Source organism: Sander lucioperca, chromosome 21 (assembly GCF_008315115.2).
Source record: "Sander lucioperca isolate FBNREF2018 chromosome 21, SLUC_FBN_1.2, whole genome shotgun sequence".
Classification (NCBI taxonomy): domain Eukaryota; kingdom Metazoa; phylum Chordata; class Actinopteri; order Perciformes; family Percidae; genus Sander; species Sander lucioperca.
Window position 1 is genome coordinate 18,688,055 of NC_050193.1, and position 20,000 is coordinate 18,708,054.

General features: G+C 43.3%; 2 protein-coding genes across 7 annotated transcripts in view; one reads left to right on the forward strand and one right to left on the reverse strand.

Moving 5' to 3' along the window:
• abi3a (ABI family, member 3a) overlaps positions 1-13,140 on the forward strand; it is a 36,663-nt gene extending 23,523 nt beyond the window's left edge. For 4 of the 6 annotated variants that reach the window (XM_035996633.1, XM_031306921.2, XM_035996634.1 and 1 more), the window contains 8 exons: positions 1,008-1,066; positions 1,559-1,612; positions 6,714-6,997; positions 7,962-8,093; positions 8,338-8,472; positions 10,397-10,519; positions 12,467-12,595; positions 12,749-13,140. In XM_035996633.1, coding sequence (XP_035852526.1) covers positions 1,008-1,066; positions 1,559-1,612; positions 6,714-6,997; positions 7,962-8,093; positions 8,338-8,472; positions 10,397-10,519; positions 12,467-12,595; positions 12,749-12,912 — 1,080 coding nt within the window. In that variant the 3' untranslated portion in view covers positions 12,913-13,140. The remainder of the gene's footprint in view (positions 1-1,007; positions 1,067-1,558; positions 1,613-6,713; positions 6,998-7,961; positions 8,094-8,337; positions 8,473-10,396; positions 10,520-12,466; positions 12,596-12,748) is intronic. The other 2 variants (XM_035996636.1, XM_035996637.1) reach the window with 1 other exon arrangement.
• A 5,885-nt stretch (positions 13,141-19,025) lies between these two features.
• ifnphi1 (interferon phi 1) overlaps positions 19,026-20,000 on the reverse strand; it is a 3,573-nt gene continuing 2,598 nt past the window's right edge. Inside the window, exon 5 of the mRNA XM_031306929.1 lies at positions 19,026-19,146. Coding sequence (XP_031162789.1) covers positions 19,042-19,146 — 105 coding nt within the window. The 3' untranslated portion in view covers positions 19,026-19,041. The remainder of the gene's footprint in view (positions 19,147-20,000) is intronic.

Here is a 20,000-nt window from a genome sequence, read left to right on the forward strand (position 1 = left end):
ATGTACAGTTATTTCTGAAATGTTGTGTTTAAGGGGAGACACTAATGAACAAAAATCTATTACCATGAAACTTCCCCAGATGATACTTACATTAAGACAAATATCTTTTGCATTACAAGTTTTCTGGAATTTTATGTTTAAATATGGAAATTAAGCATTATCTTGTTAAATATGTGCTAATTTGCATACATTTTCCAGAGCAGAAATCTGAACATAACATTGGAAAAAGCAAGCTTCAAAATTCTTCTTTTATTTAGTTGACATATTAGAGTCAAAGGGTTTTACAGAGGGGATTATTTTGGATATCTTCTTTTATCACTGCATAAATCAGAATATGGTGTCAACAGCCATAAAAATATCCATTTTCACCACATTTGTAGGTATAAAATGTTACATAAATCAGGCTATGAATGATATGGGAACAAAGCCTTCAGAATATAGATAAGAATGTATGTGGAAAAGGTTGGTGTATGTAAGTGCTACTGAATGGAGACCTTTCCCAGTTAATTACTTACATTAAAACATATATCTTTGTATTAAAAGTTTTCTGAAATGTTTTGATAAAATATGCAAATGAGGCCTTATCTGATGCTAACCTCTGGTGACGTTTCACAGACACACATAGACAAAGTGGAGTCTAATAAATGTTACATGTTGTGGAAGATAAAGAGACTGAAAGATGATCTTTTTGTGTGCAGTGTCTCCTTTTAAAGAGGATCTTTCAAAAATGACATTGTGTACCAAACTCCATTAAAAAAATCAGCACTTTTAAGTGACAGTATTTTACTGCTGTGTGTTCAGCAGAAACACAGTGCAGACTTTACTGAAGCAGTTTGTAAAAACATTACACACACACACACACACACACACAGAGACAGAAAGTCTTTGTTGAGCGTGGGAAAATGTTTAGAGAGACTCATTAGAGCTGCTGAGGCCTGAGAGGCTCTATTGATGCTCTCACACACACACACATTAACACACACTCTGCCCCCCCCCCCCCCCCGCAGGTCTCTGGGAAACAGTCGGAGCGAACAGGAACGATCCGTAAACACGGCGCCTCCACCAGGTTCACTTCTGTTTTTCTTTATTGCAAATCAAGGACATGAGAAAACACGTATGTGCCGCGGGTTAAAGGGTTAATACATTCTGACAAGAAAGACCAAATAAAAAGGATAATAACAGAAGAAAGAATACAGCAGGATATAATTTATATATCAGGGTTTGTAGAGTGCTGACTAGTTTGGATGTTTGTCACATTTCATTCATAAAAAACTCTAAATAAAGTTTTTCTGTTACACAATTGACTTTTGTGCATGAGACATGTTGCTAAGATAACAAAAAGATATCTGATATTTAACCGTTTTTGATTTGAAAAGCAGACATAAAAAGCAAACATCACATCAACGGACAGAAATGTTACAGCAGACGCCACTATTATACTTCTATATACTATTAACAACAAGTTCCTGTTTCACGCACACATCTCTAACTGGGTCTGTGTGTGTGTGTGTGTGTGTGTGTGTGTGTGTGTGTGTGTGTGTGTGTGTGTGTGTCTCAGGTCCACCAAACCCCCGGAGCCAGTGCAGTGTCCCGTGGTGCCCCCTGTCAGCGGGTAATAATTTTTATTTCTGTGCAAATGTAACTTACATTATGTTTTGTGTAATTCATTATATATATATATATATATATATATATATATATATATATACATGAAATCAGTTACAACATCAAGACTATACAGTCCCTCCAGGATTTCGCGGCCTTTTTTTGAGATTGTTGTGTCCCAAAATGCCTGATTTCGCGGGAGCTTTTGTAAAAAATTGATGTCTTTTGTATGTTTGTTGCAATGAAGTTGCAGGAGACAGTGAAAGTTGCAAAAAAGTTGCGATTTGTTTTTGTATAGTTCTTTAAAAATAAAAAGGAAACTTGTTTTGTGGAGAATAAATTATTCTGGGCTGAGTTTTCCTAGTAACCTTACCAAAAAGGCTCAGGATGCTGTAAATGCTGGTGGATTTAAGACAAAAAATAATAATTTATTGAATGAATCAAATTTGAACATATCTGTCAGTGGCTTGTTGATCTTTACATTGATAGTTATTTTCCTATCCTGGCCTGGGACACACATTCAAACGGTTTGATAAAGGGCTAACTTATCATTGCACTTACATGATCTTACAATAACGAGCGCAGCTGTCAATTTAATCATTGCGTCGTCTCATCTCCTTTTTCTCCTGCATCCACCGTGTGTGTGTGTTGTTCAACCCGTTCTCACTCCCGATTGGTCATTGGCTCTCAGAGTGCACGTGGGACTGCTGTGATTGGTTGAAGTCGCGGGAAACTTCAGGTTATTGGTCAAATGTGCGGAAAAGTTGCGGTGATTGGTCAAAATTGCGAGTCGCACCAAATTCGCGGCGATTGGTTGAATTCGCGTGAATTGGCGCGATCGCGACATCGCAAAATCCTGGAGGGACTGACTATAACATCAGCAGCTTTAGGGGCACATCAATATTGGAATAATTAGCAGCCTTGTTCATAATACAGGTTTATCAGTCAGTGTGATGTATGTCCAGAAACTATCCCATGCTGGTGCTTTATCTTTTTTTACAGTGTTTATCCTGTTTAGTATATGCTATATGCATATAGATGAAGCTGTTTTTATCATGGTGCTAGCCCATTCTTTTAATGCCGGGGTTTTAGGTGTTTTCCAGTGTTTAAGTATCGTCCTGGCAGCCACTGTAATGCCAACCATGATTACAGAGAACTCTTTACTCGATATGTTGTGTAATTGACTTCTGTCACCTAATAGACAGAGTCTTGGAGATATTGGTACGTTAGGGTTTCTTCTGGCCCAGTTACCGAAATATTCCAAAATGATTCTCCAGAAGGGCTGAATAGTTGGGCATTCCCAAATACAGTGTAATAGAGTGCCTGCTTCTTTCTGACATTTCCAACACAAATTGTTCATTATTCTCATTTTATATGATCTTAAAGGTGTCCAATAATATCTGTGTATTATTTTATATTGGGTGAATTTCCCTTTTACTTCCCTTATGTATTTTCCATTGTCAGATACAATTTTCAACCAGTCCCTGTCCTCCATTATACATCCGAGGTCTTTCTCCCATATTACTTTTAGGTTATTACAGTTGTTGCTGAGCAGTTGGTTGGTTGTTTCATAGAATACGGAAGCTCGATGGGACTCCTCGGGTAGTGTGAAGTAGTCCCTGATGTGGTTTCCAACTGTGAACTGAATCTTGGTGGTAATACAGCTCCTGATTTGTAGGTACTTCCAAAAATGTTCTTTCCCCTTGAGCTTGTATTTTCTAGAAAAGTCTGAGTATGACACCAACAAGTCCTCTTCAAAAAGATCAGCAATGTTACATATACCATTATTATGCCATTTCTTCCAAAATACTGATGTCTTCCCAATTTTAATCATAGAGTTATGCCATAGAGAGGAGTAGGAGTGCTTATGGTGTGACAGTTTAAACATTTTATGTATTTTAGTCCAAATTTCTTTGGAGTGTGACATGATAGGATTGGATAAGTCAGGTGAAGACTGGGAGAGTCTATCTATAGGCGGAAATGGAAATGCCAACTTATTTTCAATAGCAACCCAGTCTAATTTATTATCTTTAGTCCAGTGCTTGGCTATTTTGGCCATTGTGAAGGAAATACAATACAATCTCGGGTCTGGCAGTCCCAGTCCTCCTTTATCTCTAGGTGAACACATTTTGCTTAGCTTAATTCTGGGCCTTTTCCCCTCCCACAAGAAGTCTTTAATTATTGTGTCATATCGTTTAAAAATCTGAGGAGAAGTAGTAACTGGTACCATCATAAGTATGTAATTGAATTGTGGTGATGTAAGATCACCATTTTTATAACGTTAACCTTTCCCCATAATGTAAGCCTAATTTTAGCCCATTTATCTAAATTAGTTTTTATTTTTGTAGTACTGGTTCAAAGTTTAATGCCGGTATGTCCTCAATATCCTGGCTTAGTTTTATTCCCAGGTATTTCATCCCTTTTGGAACCCATTTAAACCCAAACTGTGTCACTAAAGTTGAATTACATAATCCTGAAATAGGCATACCCTCTGACTTTGTCCAATTCATCTTGTATCCTGATAATTTGGAATATGATTTTATTGTGTCCATTAAGTGGGGTATCGAATTCAATGGGTCTTTTACCAGCATCAAAATGTCGTCCGCGTACAATAGCAATTTGTGTTCTTTCCCGCCTCCATCCACCCCCTTAATATTTCCATTCCTTCTTGTAGCAATAGCCAGAGGTTCCAATATGAAATTGAACAATAATGAGGATAAAGGGCAGCCCTGGCGGGTTCCTCTAGTGAGGTTGAATAGTGGTGATATTAAACCGTTGGTTATCACCGCTGCCTTTGGGCTTTTATATAATGTTTTGATCCAGCTAATAAATGTTTGTCCAAATCCAAAATATGATAAGACTAAAAACAACTTCTCAGCATCGAGTGAGAGGGCAACGACCGGATCCGTTCCTGTCCTACTGGACCACATCAAGTGTAAAAGTCTTCTCATATTGTCTGTGGATGACCTGTTCTTCATAAATCCCACTTGGTCAGGGTGTATGATGCTTGGTAATGCACTTTCCAGACGTAAGGCCAAAATCTTGGTTACAATTTTAACTTAAGTTGAGTTAATTAAACTCAGAGGTCTATAATTTGCAGGGTCTGCTGTATCCCTGATCTTTTTTAGGTATTACAGATATCAAGGCCCCATAGAATGTTAGAGGGAGAGATCCTAATGTGAATGCCTCATTATATACGCCTTTTAATATTGGTGCCAGGATGTTTATATATTGCTTATAATATTCCACCGGGAATCCATCCCTGCTTTCATGCATGAAACAGCCTTCCTGATTTCAGTCTCTGTTATTGGGCTGTCCAACCACTCAATCTGGTCGGTTGACCCTTTAGGCATATTAATGTTATTAAAGAAGTCCGTCAATTACATTATGAGAGTCTTGTTGCTTTAGTTGTCTAGCAAGTAGCTTGCCTGTTTTCTCTCCCCCTTCATAGAATCTTGTCCCAAGCCTAAATAAAGCATATTCTACTTTTTTATTATAGATTTACTGTAGCTGGAACTTAAGCTTACATAGATGTTGATATAGCTTATGCAAATTTTTTTTTGATAGTTCCATTTACGGATTTTTGATCGCATTTTCCAATTCCATTAACTTTTTTGTGTACTCTTTTTTTAGATGATTGTGCTATCATTTTCCCTGTAATATAAGTCTTATCCATTCCATTGCTCTTGTATCAGTGGTGTCAGCATTGATTTCAAAGAAAGATTTAATATCCTCCTTCAACAGGAGTGTAAAGTCCTCAATAATAACTTGTAATAACGACGTATTCATTCTCCATCTACCTTTCTTCTCTACATCAGTATTTATATCAATGCCCAGCTCCACCGGAGCATGGTCTGAGAGGGTGATTGCATTTATTTTACACTTCACAACATGTCTTATAATGGTATTTGAAATCAAAAACATGTTGATCCTAGAGTAAGATTTTTGGCAATATGAGAAGAAAGTGTATTCCCTTCCAATAGGATTTATCAATCGCCATATGTCGACCAACCCTACATCCTCGTTCATCATCTGGATTGCAGCTCTATCCTTAGGCATCACAGGGCCCTGCATTTGCTTCTATCTAGACAGGAATCCAAGACTTGATTAAAGTCTCCTGCCAAAATTATTTGACCTCCCATTTCTCCCAACGTCTTATTCACATCATGAAAAAAGTGTGAATCACCTTTATTCGGTGCATAGATATTGCATAGTATCGTTTTGGACCCGTTGATCAGAGCTTGTATACACACCATTGTACCTTCTTTATTCTTGACTTCTTTGAGTAAAGTAAAACTTAAATTTTTGTTTATTAATATTATTACTCCATTCTGCTTACTGGAGAATGAGGTATTGAGAACATGTCCAACCCAGCTCCGTTTCAGTTTCAGTGCTTCTCCTTCTTTAAAGTGTGTTTCCTGTAGAAAAGCTATGTCCGTCTTATTATGCTTCAGATAAGTCAACACCTTCTTCTCTTAATAGGGTTCCCACATCCATTGATATTCCAGCTTATGCATTGTACATGGTACCTAGACATATTTTACATGTGAATAGTAGTCTATGCCTGTAAGACTAATTTTTATATCAATATTAGTTATGTCCCCCAAAAGTGCTTCTTGTAATTGCCATGTCACGTTTGCGTCATTTGCTCTTTTATCAGTCATCACCAAACGCAGCTTAACACACATCTTAACAGTACAAACCATAACACTTCCAGAAAAGGGAACATATAGGAAAAAAATAAGAGAAAACACCTAACTCAAAAGAAGCCCACAAAACACGTGGGGCCTCTGGCTTTCCTCCAGCCATCTAAAACGAACAGAAAAGAAAAACCCAGGGTTAGGGTTAGTTAAAAGTGTGGAGTATTGTGAGAAATCTTAAGTAAATATTGGTGGGTGAGCAGAGCTCCCTTAGTGTGCCGCCATCTTGCTCGACGTACCCACGTGACTCTGTGTGTGTTGATCTTAACTGTTCTTGTTCTTATGCTGTTGTCTTTTAGGGAAGTAGAAGCACTTTGTGTTTTGCAGTCATAATGAAAATAAAAGTTTCAGCTCTGATCCCAAATGTTTCTTCTGAAACTTTCTGTGTTTCCTGATTCTGTGTCTCAGCTCTAGTTTTGGGAAACCTGTGGCTGCGCCCACCATCCCCTCCACATACCAGGCTCCACCTGAGAGTGACATCATCAGCACCCTGCTGCTCGACGCCCCGCCCCCCCCTCCTCTCCCTCAGTATGATGATGTCACTGACGCCCCGGCTCTGCCCCCTCCACCTCCTGAATCGCCCGGAGAGATGTCGGCCTTGCCCCCCCCTCCGCCTCCCCCTCCTCCTTCAGAGGCTGTGACCAATCACAGTGCAGCACCGCCGCCGGCTCCGCCCCTCAGCCTAGAGACAGGTCAGGGTGAAACCAAAACATCTTCAGCTGTTTCAGGCTCCATCTCCAGCGCTACGTTTTGGTTTTTAAGCGTTTGAGTTTTGTGCCCAAAGTGATCTCGGTGTGTTTTTATCTCCAGTAGAAGAACTAAGCTCTGTTTAAACTAACACGCCCAAACCTCATATCTCATCATCATCCTGGTATACTGGACATAAACAGGAGGCAGCGTGGAGACTCCGCTCACTGCTGGTAGTTACCATGGTAACGTTAGTGGCTTTAAGTCTCAGAGAATGAGACGTTGTGACCGATAAGACCCAATCAGGAGGACAAACGGCGTCAGTGTTGGTGTTGTCAAAGGTCTCCGTTTGAAACACAACCCCGCAGATTCCAAACCAAAACGGGTCAGAACACCAGAGCAGGGGGAATGAGAGGGGGAAACACCAGAGCAGGGGGAATGAGAGGGGGAAACGCCAGAGCAGGGGGAATGAGAGGGGGAAACGCCAGAGCAGGGGGAATGAGAGGGGGAAACGCCAGAGCAGGGGGAATGAGAGGGGGAAACGACAGAGCAGGAGGAATGAGAGGGGGGAAACGCCAGAGCAGGAGGAATGAGAGGGGGAAACGCCAGAGCAGGAGGAATGAGAGGGGGAAACACCAGAGCAGGGGGAATGAGAGGGGGAAACGCCAGAGCAGGGGGAATGAGAGGGGGAAACGCCAGAGCAGGGGGAATGAGAGGGGGAAACGCCAGAGCAGGGGGAATGAGAGGGGGAAACGCCAGAGCAGGAGGAATGAGAGGGGGAAACGTAGCAGAAGATCTTCCTTTTTAAAGCAAAATGTAGCAGTGGAGATGTAGCCTGAGTTTAAATAAACATTTTGCTGCATTCTGTCGGGCCTGAACTGGATTCTAAATGTGTACATTTGTCTTTGGTCAAACTGAGTGAGAGCACGATGACATCACAATGACATGACATCTCCTCTGTCTCCTCAGTGGTGGAGGAGAGCAGCTTCCCCCCTCCCTCTCCTCCCCCCCCTCCTCCCTCTGATGATGACGGCTTTCCTCCGCTGCCCAATGAGCTGCCAGCCCCGCCCCCTCCACCTCCACCCAGCCAGGAAGTAGACGGTACCTGCCTGTCTGTCTGTCTGTCTGTCTGTTTGCGAGTGTTTCATGTGTGATGTGTCAACTCCTTCCTACAAAAAGCTTTTACAGAAATGCAGAAAGACTGCTGCTGTTTCTAAAGCCATACCACCAAACTCCATTCAAAAAAGGGCAATTTAAGCCTTTACTACTTCTATGGTGTTTTTCTGTTTCTTCTCTTCTCTGGTGTTTTCCCGCTCAGTTTCTTCTACTTGATGTCTTTCTTCAGTGACCCTCCCGTCCAGGAGGAGTCGCCACCGCCGCTCACCGCCCACTACTCGCTCTCTGTCTCTGAGAGTCCGTTCTGGCCCTGCCTCCCGCTGCTGCTACACGCGCTCTCTCTTCCTGCCCGCTGTCCAATCATGTAAGCCCACAGAGGAAGATGCTGTCATCCAATAGAAACTCAGTACAGATTAAAAAAGAAAACTGCTACGCATAATCATTACACCTGAAAAATGTTGAGACCTTTATTTTGACTATTTTTGTTACTGTGTCTGGTTTCCAGAACAGAAAAAGAAACCAATAAACACTGATTGGTTCCAAGAGTCTTTAAGGATGTTTGGGGTACTAGGAGCTCTTCAAGATGTTTTAAGAGTCCTTGAGGAAAGTTTAAGAGTCCTTGAGGAGGTTACACCAATCATTGAGGAGAACGTAAGGATGTTAGGAGCAGGGTTCCCCCAATCAATATTAGTCTTTGGTGCCGGTTCCCTAGTGGACTTCTTTAGCAAGTTTTGTCCTTAAGCTTTTTGAGTGTTATTTATGTATTATCTGCTCTAGCTTTTCCAACATTACAGACATAGATATGGAGATAATAACGGTCCAAAATGATGTCAAATTGCATTGTGTGTTGCAATGTAACATTTTCTTGAGGGAGGAACCCTAAACCCCCCACCAAATACATGCATCTTAGTTTTCCACAAACTGTGGGAAAACACTGGTTAGGGGTACTAGGAGTCCTTGAGGATGTTACACCAATCATTAATGAGTCTTTGAGAAGGCTTGGGGCGTTGGTGCCTGGCCGGTTGGGGTGGTTCTAGAGGTAATTTAGGTCCTAGAGGAAGTTGTAGGAGTTCTTGAGGATGTTTGGGGTACTAAGAGTTCTTGAGGGGGTTAGTTGGTCTTTGGGAACGTTCTACCCTATCTTCAGGAAGTTAAGATGTTCTTGAGTTTCTTCTAAGGGGCTTTGAGTCGATTCAAGAAGTCCTTGAGGATGTTTGTGGTAGAAAGAGTGCTTGAGGAAAGTTTGAGTCCTTGAAGATGTTTGTGGTAGAAGGAGTGCTTTTGGAAAGGTGAGTCCTTGAGGATGTTTGTGGTAGGAGTGCTTGAGGAAAGTTTGAGTCCTTGAGGAGGGTTGGGGTAAAAAGAGTACTTGAGGAAAGTTTGAGTCCTTGAGGATGGTTGGGGTAGAAAGAGTGCTTGAGGAGTGTTAAAGGAGATGTTGGGGTCATAAATTAAGTCATAGGTGTCTTAGAGAAAGTGCTTTGAGCTTTAGGTAGGCTATGAGATGGGCCAGGATTTTTAAGGGGAGGTGCCAAGAGTCATTTCTAGGGATGCTTAAAGAAAAATCAGGGGGTCTTTAAGAGGTTTCCAAGACTGATTTGGGCAAGACCGCGGGCCTTGAGTAAGTTTCAAAATCGAGGATTTCTAATCCTCTTTACGAAGGTAAAACACAAATGTCTCCCAAGGGAGACAAATAAAGAAACCGTGCCCTTGCCCTTGGGGGGTTGTTTTAGGAAGTTAGGGGGTATGTGAGAACTCTATGAGGGCCTTGAGTTTCAGGATTTAGGAATTCTAGTTATCCTTAAAGCCGGACTGCTGGACTGGGCTTAAGAAGGTCTCAGGAGGAAGTTGTTGGTCCTTGAGAACTGTTTAAGGGCCTTGAGGATGCTGCAGGAGTCCCAGAGGAGGTCAGAGGAACCAGGACTCTCAGGGGGTTACTGGGTTCTAAGGGTACTTCAAGAGGTTGCAGTGAGTCTTAGGTTCTAAAGAGCCTTGAGGAGGTTCCTGAAGTCCTCAATGGGGGTTATAGGGGCCGTTAGGACATTCAGGAGTCATTGAGAAAGTTGTAAAAGTCCTGAAGACAATTCCAGGAAGGTTGCAGACCTTTATCTTATCAGATGATGTTTCAGTCTGGAGCTCTGTGTCTCTACAGATTATCTATGAACACAAACACAGGTGATACTGACTTATCTCTCTGTGTGCTGTCTGTCTGTCTGTCTATCTGTCTCTCTGTCTGCCTGTCTATCTGTCTGTCTGTCTGCCTGCCTGCCTGTCTGTCTGTCTGTCAGTGATGATCCCCCCTCCTCCCCCCTACCCGCCCCCCAACGCTCCTCCTCCATCCTTCCCTTTGCTCCCGCGCTCCTCTTCTTCCTCACATCGACTCTGCTTACCTGCTCGCCTCCAACACCTGGGTAAGAAATACTAACTACTGTTACTGAGACAAAAAGTTTCCTTCAGTCTGAATAGGAAGTCACAGAAATACTCACATCCTGTTAGATGTGATTTATTAAAGTGTTATCAGACCATATATCAGCTTGTTTAGATTCTGACAGAGCAGCTCTGCAGGCGATCTGTTGCTGATGTTACAGTTGTGTTCAGAATAATAGCAGTGTGTTTAAAAAAGTGAATAATGCTCAAACTCCTTAAAATGGCTTTTAATTCCATAATATCAATGTAGTGGGAACAATGCACATTCAATTCCAAATCAAAACATGACCAAAATTGATCAAGTTTGTGTTCTACCTTTACAGAAAGTGAAGAAAAAGGAATATTAGGCTGTTCAAAAAAATAGCAGTATTTGCATTTTTCTTTACAAACTCAAACATTTACTGTATAAACTGAAAAATGTCTCAAGGGTTTGCTTTACTTTGAATCACTGCACTAATATTTAGTTACATAACCATTATTTCTGTGAACTGCTCCACATCTGTGTTGCATGGAGTTGACCAACTTCTGGCACCTGTGAACAGGTATTCCAGCCCAGGACCATTGAACTACATTACCCACAATTCCTCTGCATTACTGGGTTTGGCCTCAGAAACAGCATTTTTGATGTCACCCCAGAAGTTTTCTATGGGACTGAGGTCTGGGGATTGGGCTGGCCACTCCATAACATCAATCTTGTTCATCTGGATCCAAGACTTTGCTCTCTTACTGGTGTGTTTTGGGTCATTGTCTTGTTGAAAGACCCATTTCAAAGGCATTTCCTCTTCAGCATAAGGCAACATGACCTCTTCAAGTATTTTGAAGTTTTATGGGAACTTTATCAGGATGCATAGTATCCTGGATCCATGAAATAACTGTCCTTTCAAAATAAAAGTCTGCCTGCCTCTATGGGAATTTAACATAGGGGTGTACTCCCTTTTGTTGCCAGCGGTTTAGACATTAATGGCTGTGTGTTGAGTTATTTTGAGGGGACAGCACATTTACACTGTTATACAAGCTGTACACTTAATACTTTACATTGGAGCAAAGTGTAATTTCTTCAGTGTTGTCCCATTAAAAGATATAATGAAATATTTACTAAAATGTGAGGGGTGTACTGTTGTGTGAGATACTGTATATAAATTCTGCATCAGCGGATTCCTTTTGGGTCTGATTATCATCCATCTTGTCCTATGCTAGCAGTACTACACATCAGAGTACACACACACACACAGACACACCCACAGACAGACACACACACACACACACACACAGACACACACACACACACACACACACACACAGACACACACACACACACACACACACACACACACACACACACACAGACACACCCACAGACAGACAGACACACACACACACACACACACACAGACACACACACACACACACACACACACACACACACACACACACACACACACACACACACACACACACACACACACAGACACACACACACACACACACACACACACACACACACAGACACACCCACAGACACACACACACACACACACACACACACACACACACACACACACACACACACACACACACACACACACACACACACACACACACACACACAGACAGACAGACACACACACACAGACACACACACACACACACACACATGCAGACAGACAGACACACACACACACACACACACACACGCAGACAGACACACACACACACACACACGCAGACAGACACACACACACACAGACACAAACACACAGACACATGCACGCACACACAGACACACGCAGGCACGCACACACAGACAGACAGACAGACAGCTCAGCTTCTGAGCATATAAACTATCAGCTCTGCTGCTTTCTGCCTAAGCCCCACCTACTTAACCTGACCGGCCAATCACAGCTGTCACTCACAGGATCTGTGTCTCTTAGATCTGGAGCTCCCAGCCACGCCCCCTCCTCTCCTATTGGATGATCTTGGAGGGTTTGATGACATCATGCCTCCCCTCCCTCCACCGGTAGACTACGACACGGACGAGCCCCCACAATACCTCGAGAAAGGTACTCTTACTACTACTACTACTACTACTACTACTACATATACTGTATATAGATTACTACTTTTACTTCTACTACAGATCTAAATACAAGAAAAAATATATATGTATATATATATATATATATATACTGTGTGTCTCTCCGTTTTCTGTCCAGTGGCGGCGCTGTACAGCTACGAGGCGTCCAAACCAGACGACCTGTCGCTCACCGTCGGCGACGTCATCTACCTGACGCATCGCCACAGTGACGGCTGGTGCGAGGGTGTTCTCCGCGGCAACCGGGGCTTCTTCCCCGAGAACTACGTCCAATCATGTGGCTGAAGACTGAAGCCCCAACAGGAAACACAGGAAGTCTTTTAGGAATGTTTACTTACATAATAAACCAATATATATATATATATATATATATATATATATATAGAGAGAGAGAGAGAGAGAGAGGTAATGATAATAAAATTATCAAAAGTTTAAAAAATTGTAAAAAAAAATCAACATTTTTACGACGTTTTCTTCAATTTAAAACGACAATTTCACTTTTACAAGAAAAAATAATATATGTGTTGAGTCCAACAAGTTTATTTTAAAGAGACAGAACTTCAGTTTTTACTCAGTTATTTCTAAAAGAAAGTCTAACAAACTGATGTTATGTATTTATATATATGTTTATATATAAATACAGAATAAAAGAGTTAATAACATCGTAACAACAGAGTAACAATCTCCATTTAAGATTAAAACACGCTCCGGCAATGTTTGACAAAAAGTGATATTGCAACATTTCATTTCAGACATGTATTTACTATTTTAATCATATATTACATAAAGACTTTGGTAAACATATTTGTACAACAACAATAAGTTAAGGTTTGTTTTCTAATACTTACACACTTTCTAAGAAACATAAGGGTTTAACCCTAACCCTAACATCTGATGTTTCTTAGAAAGTGTGTAAGTATTATCAGGAAAATGTAGGTAAAGTATTAAAACCTTGTAGAAAGTGTAAAGGATCCAAACAGTTGTGTGTTTAATGGTCTACACACACACACACACACACACACACACACACAGAGACAGTTGTGTGTTTAATGGTCTGATCATCTCAGCTGGACTTGTAGGCCGTTATATTGTTTGCTAGTTTACTTTATAATAAAACATCAATCAAACTACGTGTGTTTTGTGTGCAGTAATCTTAATGTGTAAAGTAACTAGTAACTAAAGCTGTAACAGATGAATGTAGTGGAGTAACTAAAGTAACTAGTAACTAAAGCTAGAACAGATGAATGTAGTGGAGTAAAAAGTACAATATTTATCTCAAGTACAGTACTGGAGTAGATGTACTTAGTTACATTACAGCGCTGTTTTATATATATATATATATATATATATATATATATATATATATATATATATACTGAGCTGTTTTATATATATATATATATAAAACAGCTCAGTTACAAGATGCTACTTACTTCAGAGTTACGACTGTCTAATAATTCTTAAACATGTGAATTATTAACAACGATCAATAAATGAATGAAGCTCTGAACTACATGTCTCCTTTTTCTTTATTTCTTGTTTTAATGCTTTTCTTTTTATGGAAGCAAAATAGAGACAAAAGTATTTTAACAGTCACTGAAAAGCTAATATTGAATTTTTTTACTTTGAAAAACCATGTATCTGAATGTATTTGTTCTTGTTGCTCTCCATTTTTTAATTTTAATATTTCAGAATCAGAATCAGAAAAAGCTTTATTGCCAAGTATGTTTACACACACAAGGAATTTGTCCTGGTGCTGTAGGTGCATGTCACATTAAAGCAACACGCACATACACACCGAGTCGCCATATATGCGGCGCCAAAACAACTCTCTCTTAACTCTCTCAGGGACAATACAGCATCACATGAGGAGAGGAGAGGGAAAAAAAAGCAACTCTCAGACTATCCTCATAAAGATAAGAACAGTGTGGGAACAGGAAAAAAAAACACCTCAGCAGCACGTAAGCACACAAACAGTACATTTGCACTGCTGAACATAACATAACATAACATAACATAACATAAATGTACAGTTGCACATTTAGCGGCGAAGGCGTGGGACTGGGGAGAGGGTAGGTTGGGGGAGTTTGGCCTGCTGAGAAACGCACAGCCCGGCAGCCCCACTAGTGACCCAGTCCCAATCAGAATGTTATAGCGAAAACACAGCACGTGCCATGGTGACACCCTTGAACAGTTCAGAACCGATACGACAATCAGCAGGCAGTGGGGAAGACGGGGGAGGAACCAAGAGAGTCTCGCTTGCAGAGCCCCAACAGGGTGACTGTTTGTTCCAAGAAACGGCCTTGGCAAGGCCGTTCAGGATAAGGGAGCCGAAAGATTAAATTTGTTTTGTCTACACGAATGGCTGCTCTAATTTAAACATTCATTCTATTGTTCAACTGTTCAACTGGTCAACTGGTCAATTTTTCTTTCCAAATCCGTGACCTTCTTCATGATGGTATCCAAGCCGCGGGTCATTACCATGTTGTTTTCCATCACGAGATTAATAGTTCCAGTTTGCGAACTGATCGCTTTTCCGACAGCTTCAGTCAGGCCAGGCAGCTTCCTTGGGCTTTGGACAGCTACCAAAGTCTTTCCAATTCTTCGATAAACCAGAGCGAAACATCCTCCAATCAGCAGCATTCCAGTTATCATGGTTCTGAATAGGTAGATATCCTCAACGTCCTCCACGGAAAGAGCAGAGAGACACACGACACACCATTTCTCCCAGCCGTCCATCGTGTACCCCGCAGCAAACGTCCCGTCAGGACATGCTGGCTCACCCGAACCAGTGCTCCTCCTCGAGAATACAGTGTCAATTGCGCTGAGAGACCAGTTAATCAATTCCATGATTTTAGGTATTTGTAGAGCCTTGCAGGGAGAGTCTCTAAAAAGTTAGACAACAGACAACACAAGACAAGATAGCAAGCAGGGTAGGCCTGGGAGGGAGAGGGAGAAAAAGCGACCGCCTTCGCTGAGAGCTGGAAAGAGATATTTGTTTCAATGGTCACAAATTCAGATAAAAAATTAAATGTTTCAGATTGAGTACACTCAAGTTGTTAATTCAAGTTTTAAATTCCCCACAATAACACCCGGGGGGTCAACTCGGGAACAGGAGAGGCAATGACTTCTGGCCAATCAGAGTGCTCTCTGTCAGTCATGTAATCCAAGAAAGTGGCTCAAAAAATATGAGTGACCCCGGCTAAGGTATTAAGTTCTGGTGTCATCTCAAGCGCTCGTTCCTTTCTCATTGTCTGGCTATGCAGGTTGTCTGCCATCCGTGGTAGCATTAGCATTCGCTTTAGCGGCTTCAAACGCAAGAATCCCGGTCTGGCGGACGCTCCAGGCTCGTTTGCCAACTTCTACAGTCGGTAAGATTGATTTAGTTTATGTTGAGATTGTGTCAAGGGAACTAGGGCGTCTAATGTCCACTCTAGGTGTGGCTTGGGCAGTCTTCGTTGTCAGAGATGTGTAGGCAGACCCTCTGTACTGTCCGAGTGGAGATCGGGGAACTTGTCCCAGTGGAGCCCGGGGAACTTATCGGCTCAGCTGCTCTACAGGTGCTCAAGTAGACTGTCCAGGCTAATTAGACCAGGCAGTAGTTCATTGATCTTTGCAGAGACATACCCCCTCCTTGCAGGCTGAGGGGGTCCACATCTGCCCCTCAGTGCTCTTCTAGTCACCAGCTTACCACAGTGGCTACCATGGGCCCCAGCGCCCATATGACAGACCGGTTTGCCATCATCCTGAACCTGCTCACTTGCCCTCAAAGCCGGGTTTGTAGAGGGGTAAATCATATCTGTCACAACAGATGCCTGCCTCTCAGGGTTGGGTGCAGTGTGGCAGAACAGGATAGCTCAGGGCCAGGGGTCTGCTCAGCTCACCCTGGAGCACATCAATGTGCTGGAGCTACGAGCTGTGCACCTGGCGCTCAGGCCTTTCCTGCCATACCTGAAGGGGAAGCACATGCTTGTCAGGCCACACCACACCTCAACAGTCTTTCACATAAACCACCAGAAGGGCCCCAAATCCGTACAATTACTGCGGGGGTCCCAGGCTCTTCTGGCATGGGCAACCCCCGCCTGACTAGCCTACATGCAAAGTTTTTACCGGGAGAGAGCAATCAGGTCGCAGACTTCCTCTGTTGTCACAAGCCTCTCCACCTGGGCAGTGGCAGCTTCATACGAGGTGATACACAGAATCTGAGGTCTCTTCGGCAGGTCAGAGGTGGATCCTTTCACCTCGGAGATGTCCCATTGCCCCCTCTGGTTCTCCTTGATGGAAAGGAACAGCCCTCTTAGTCAGGATGCTCTGGCTCATGCGTGGCCAGAGGGGCTTCTCTATGCCTTTCCACGGTTTCCTCTGATCTTGCCAATGCTTCTCATCAGGGCCACAGGCTTCTTCTGGTGGCCCCCTTCTGGCAAGCCAGGGATTGGTTCTCCCTGCTTCACAGACTTTGCTACAAGATGCCCTGGCGCCATTCTGGCAGGAAGGACCTCTTGTCTCAGCTGGGGGGGGGGGTCGGATTTGGCATCTCGACCCCTACCGCCTTCAGCTATGGGTTTGGCCGCTGGAGGGTGCGACCTGCTGTTGACCAATTGCTAAGAGCCTGTCAGGAATACTATCCTTAATGCCAGAGCACCGTCTACACGTCTGCAGTATGAGAACAGGTGGAAGCTTTTTTCGTAGTGGTGTACAGCTCTGAAAGAAGACCCAGTAGACCCAAAATAGAACCAATGCAGAAGCTTGTGAGATAAAACTGAGCGATCAGAGGAGCAACAAACTGACTGGCGGTCATCCAGGATTCATTGAACCACAGTTACATCCATAACTTACTTTTTAATAATGGTCTATTAATACAAAAAAAGCAAGAAACACCCCCCTTACATTCATATACACTTCTGGCGGCCAGTAAGGATGAAATAGTACTGTTAATGACAAATATAAGTAACTCAGTACGGTGAGTATTGGACACTGTGTGCACCGTGAACAAACACAAAATACTATCGAGCTGCATGAAAGTTCTTTATTGTCAGTTATCAAAAGGTTTTCAGAATCAGCTTTATTGGCCAGGTTTGCGTAAACAAACAAGGAATTTGACTCTGGTTAATCTTTGCTCTCAAAGTACAACACTCACTAACATATAAAGAATAAAAACAGAATGACAGTAAGAAATATAAAAAAAATACTGTTAAGTATGCAGTATAACACTACAATATAATTTAATTTTCAAGTCAACTCAGGCTCAGAGTCTGTACATACAAAAATAAATATTTGGTTCATAAATAGAAACATGATAAATAAATAAAATAATGAATTAGTAAGAGAATCAGCATCCATGTTGTTGGGGAGACTGTGGTGCCAGTACTGCTGGGTCCATGTTGGGGGGAGCTGTGGTGCCAGTACTGCTGGGGGGAGCTGTGGTGTCAGTACTGCTGGGGGGAGCTGTGGTGTCAGTACTGCTGGGGGGAGCTGTGGTGTCAGTACTGCTGGGTCCATGTTGGGGGGAGCTGTGGTGTCAGTACTGCTGGGTCCATGTTGGGGGGAGCTGTGGTGTCAGTACTGCTGGGTCCATGTTGGGGGGAGCTGTGGTGTCAGTACTGCTGGGTCCATGTTGGGGGGAGCTGTGGTGCCAGTACTGCTGGGGGGAGCTGTGGTGTCAGTACTGCTGGGGGGAGCTGTGGTGTCAGTACTGCTGGGGGGAGCTGTGGTGTCAGTACTGCTGGGTCCATGTTGGGGGGAGCTGTGGTGTCAGTACTGCTGGGTCCATGTTGGGGGGAGCTGTGGTGTCAGTACTGCTGGGTCCATGTTGGGGGGAGCTGTGGTGTCAGTACTGCTGGGTCCATGTTGGGGGGAGCTGTGGTGCCAGTACTGCTGGGGGGAGCTGTGGTGTCAGTACTGCTGGGGGGAGCTGTGGTGTCAGTACTGCTGGGGGGAGCTGTGGTGTCAGTACTGCTGGGTCCATGTTGGGGGGAGCTGTGGTGCCAGTACTGCTGGGTCCATGTTGGGGGGAGACTGTGGTGCCAGTACTGCTGGGTCCATGTTGGGGGGAGACTGTGGTGCCAGTACTGCTGGGTCCATGTTGGGGGGAGACTGTGGTGCCAGTACTGCTGGGTCCATGTTGGGGGGAGCTGTGGTGCCAGTACTGCTGGGTCCATGTTGGGGGGAGACTGTGGTGTCAGTACTGCTGGGTCCATGTTGGGGGGAGACTGTGGTGTCAGTACTGCTGGGTCCATGTTGGGGGGAGACTGTGGTGTCAGTACTGCTGGGGGGAGCTGTGGTGTCAGTACTGCTGGGGGGAGCTGTGGTGTCAGTACTGCTGGGTCCATGTTGGGGGGAGACTGTGGTGTCAGTACTGCTGGGTCCATGTTGGGGGGAGCTGTGGTGTCAGTACTGCTGGGGGGAGCTGTGGTGTCAGTGCTTCTGCTGTTTCACCATGAAGTTCACCAGCAGGTCCAGCTGATGCAGGTGCCCGTAAGTCACCACCCGGATCATCTCCCAGGATGCACTGCTGCCTCCCTGAAAACACATTACAGTTTTACATTACACGTAGCTGATACTTTGATCCAAAGAGACGTCTAATACGTGATTCAACATGAAGCTACAACTCAGAACAGCAACAAGCCCAGAGAAGTTCATCAGCTTCAAACAAGACAAACTACGAAGAGACACATGCTACTAACTGCAGTCAGTACTGCAGTACTTCTTCTCACAGTGCTACTAACTGCAGTCAGTACTGCAGTACTTCTTCTCACTGTGCTACTAACTGCAGTCAGTACTGCAGTACTTCTTCTCACTGTGCTACTAACTGCAGTCAGTACTGCAGTAATTCTTCTCACTGTGCTACTAACTCCAGTCAGTACTGCAGTACTTCTTCTCACTGTGCTACTAACTGCAGTCAGTACTGCAGTACTTCTTCTCACTGTGCTACTAACTCCAGTCAGTACTGCAGTACTTCTTCTCACTGTGCTACTAACTGCAGTCAGTACTGCAGTACTTGTTCTCACAGTGCTACTAACTGCAGTCAGTACTGCAGTACTTCTTCTCACAGTGCTACTAACTGCAGTCAGTACTGCAGTACTTGTTCTCACAGTGCTACTAACTGCAGTCAGTACTGCAGTACTTCTTCTCACTGTGCTACTAACTCCAGTCAGTACTGCAGTACTTCTTCTCACTGTGCTACTAACTGCAGTCAGTACTGCAGTACTTCTTCTCACAGTGCTACTAACTGCAGTCAGTACTGCAGTACTTCTTCTCACAGTGCTACTAACTCCAGTCAGTACTGCAGTACTTCTTCTCACTGTGCTACTAACTGCAGTCAGTACTGCAGTACTTCTTCTCACTGTGCTACTAACTCCAGTCAGTACTGCAGT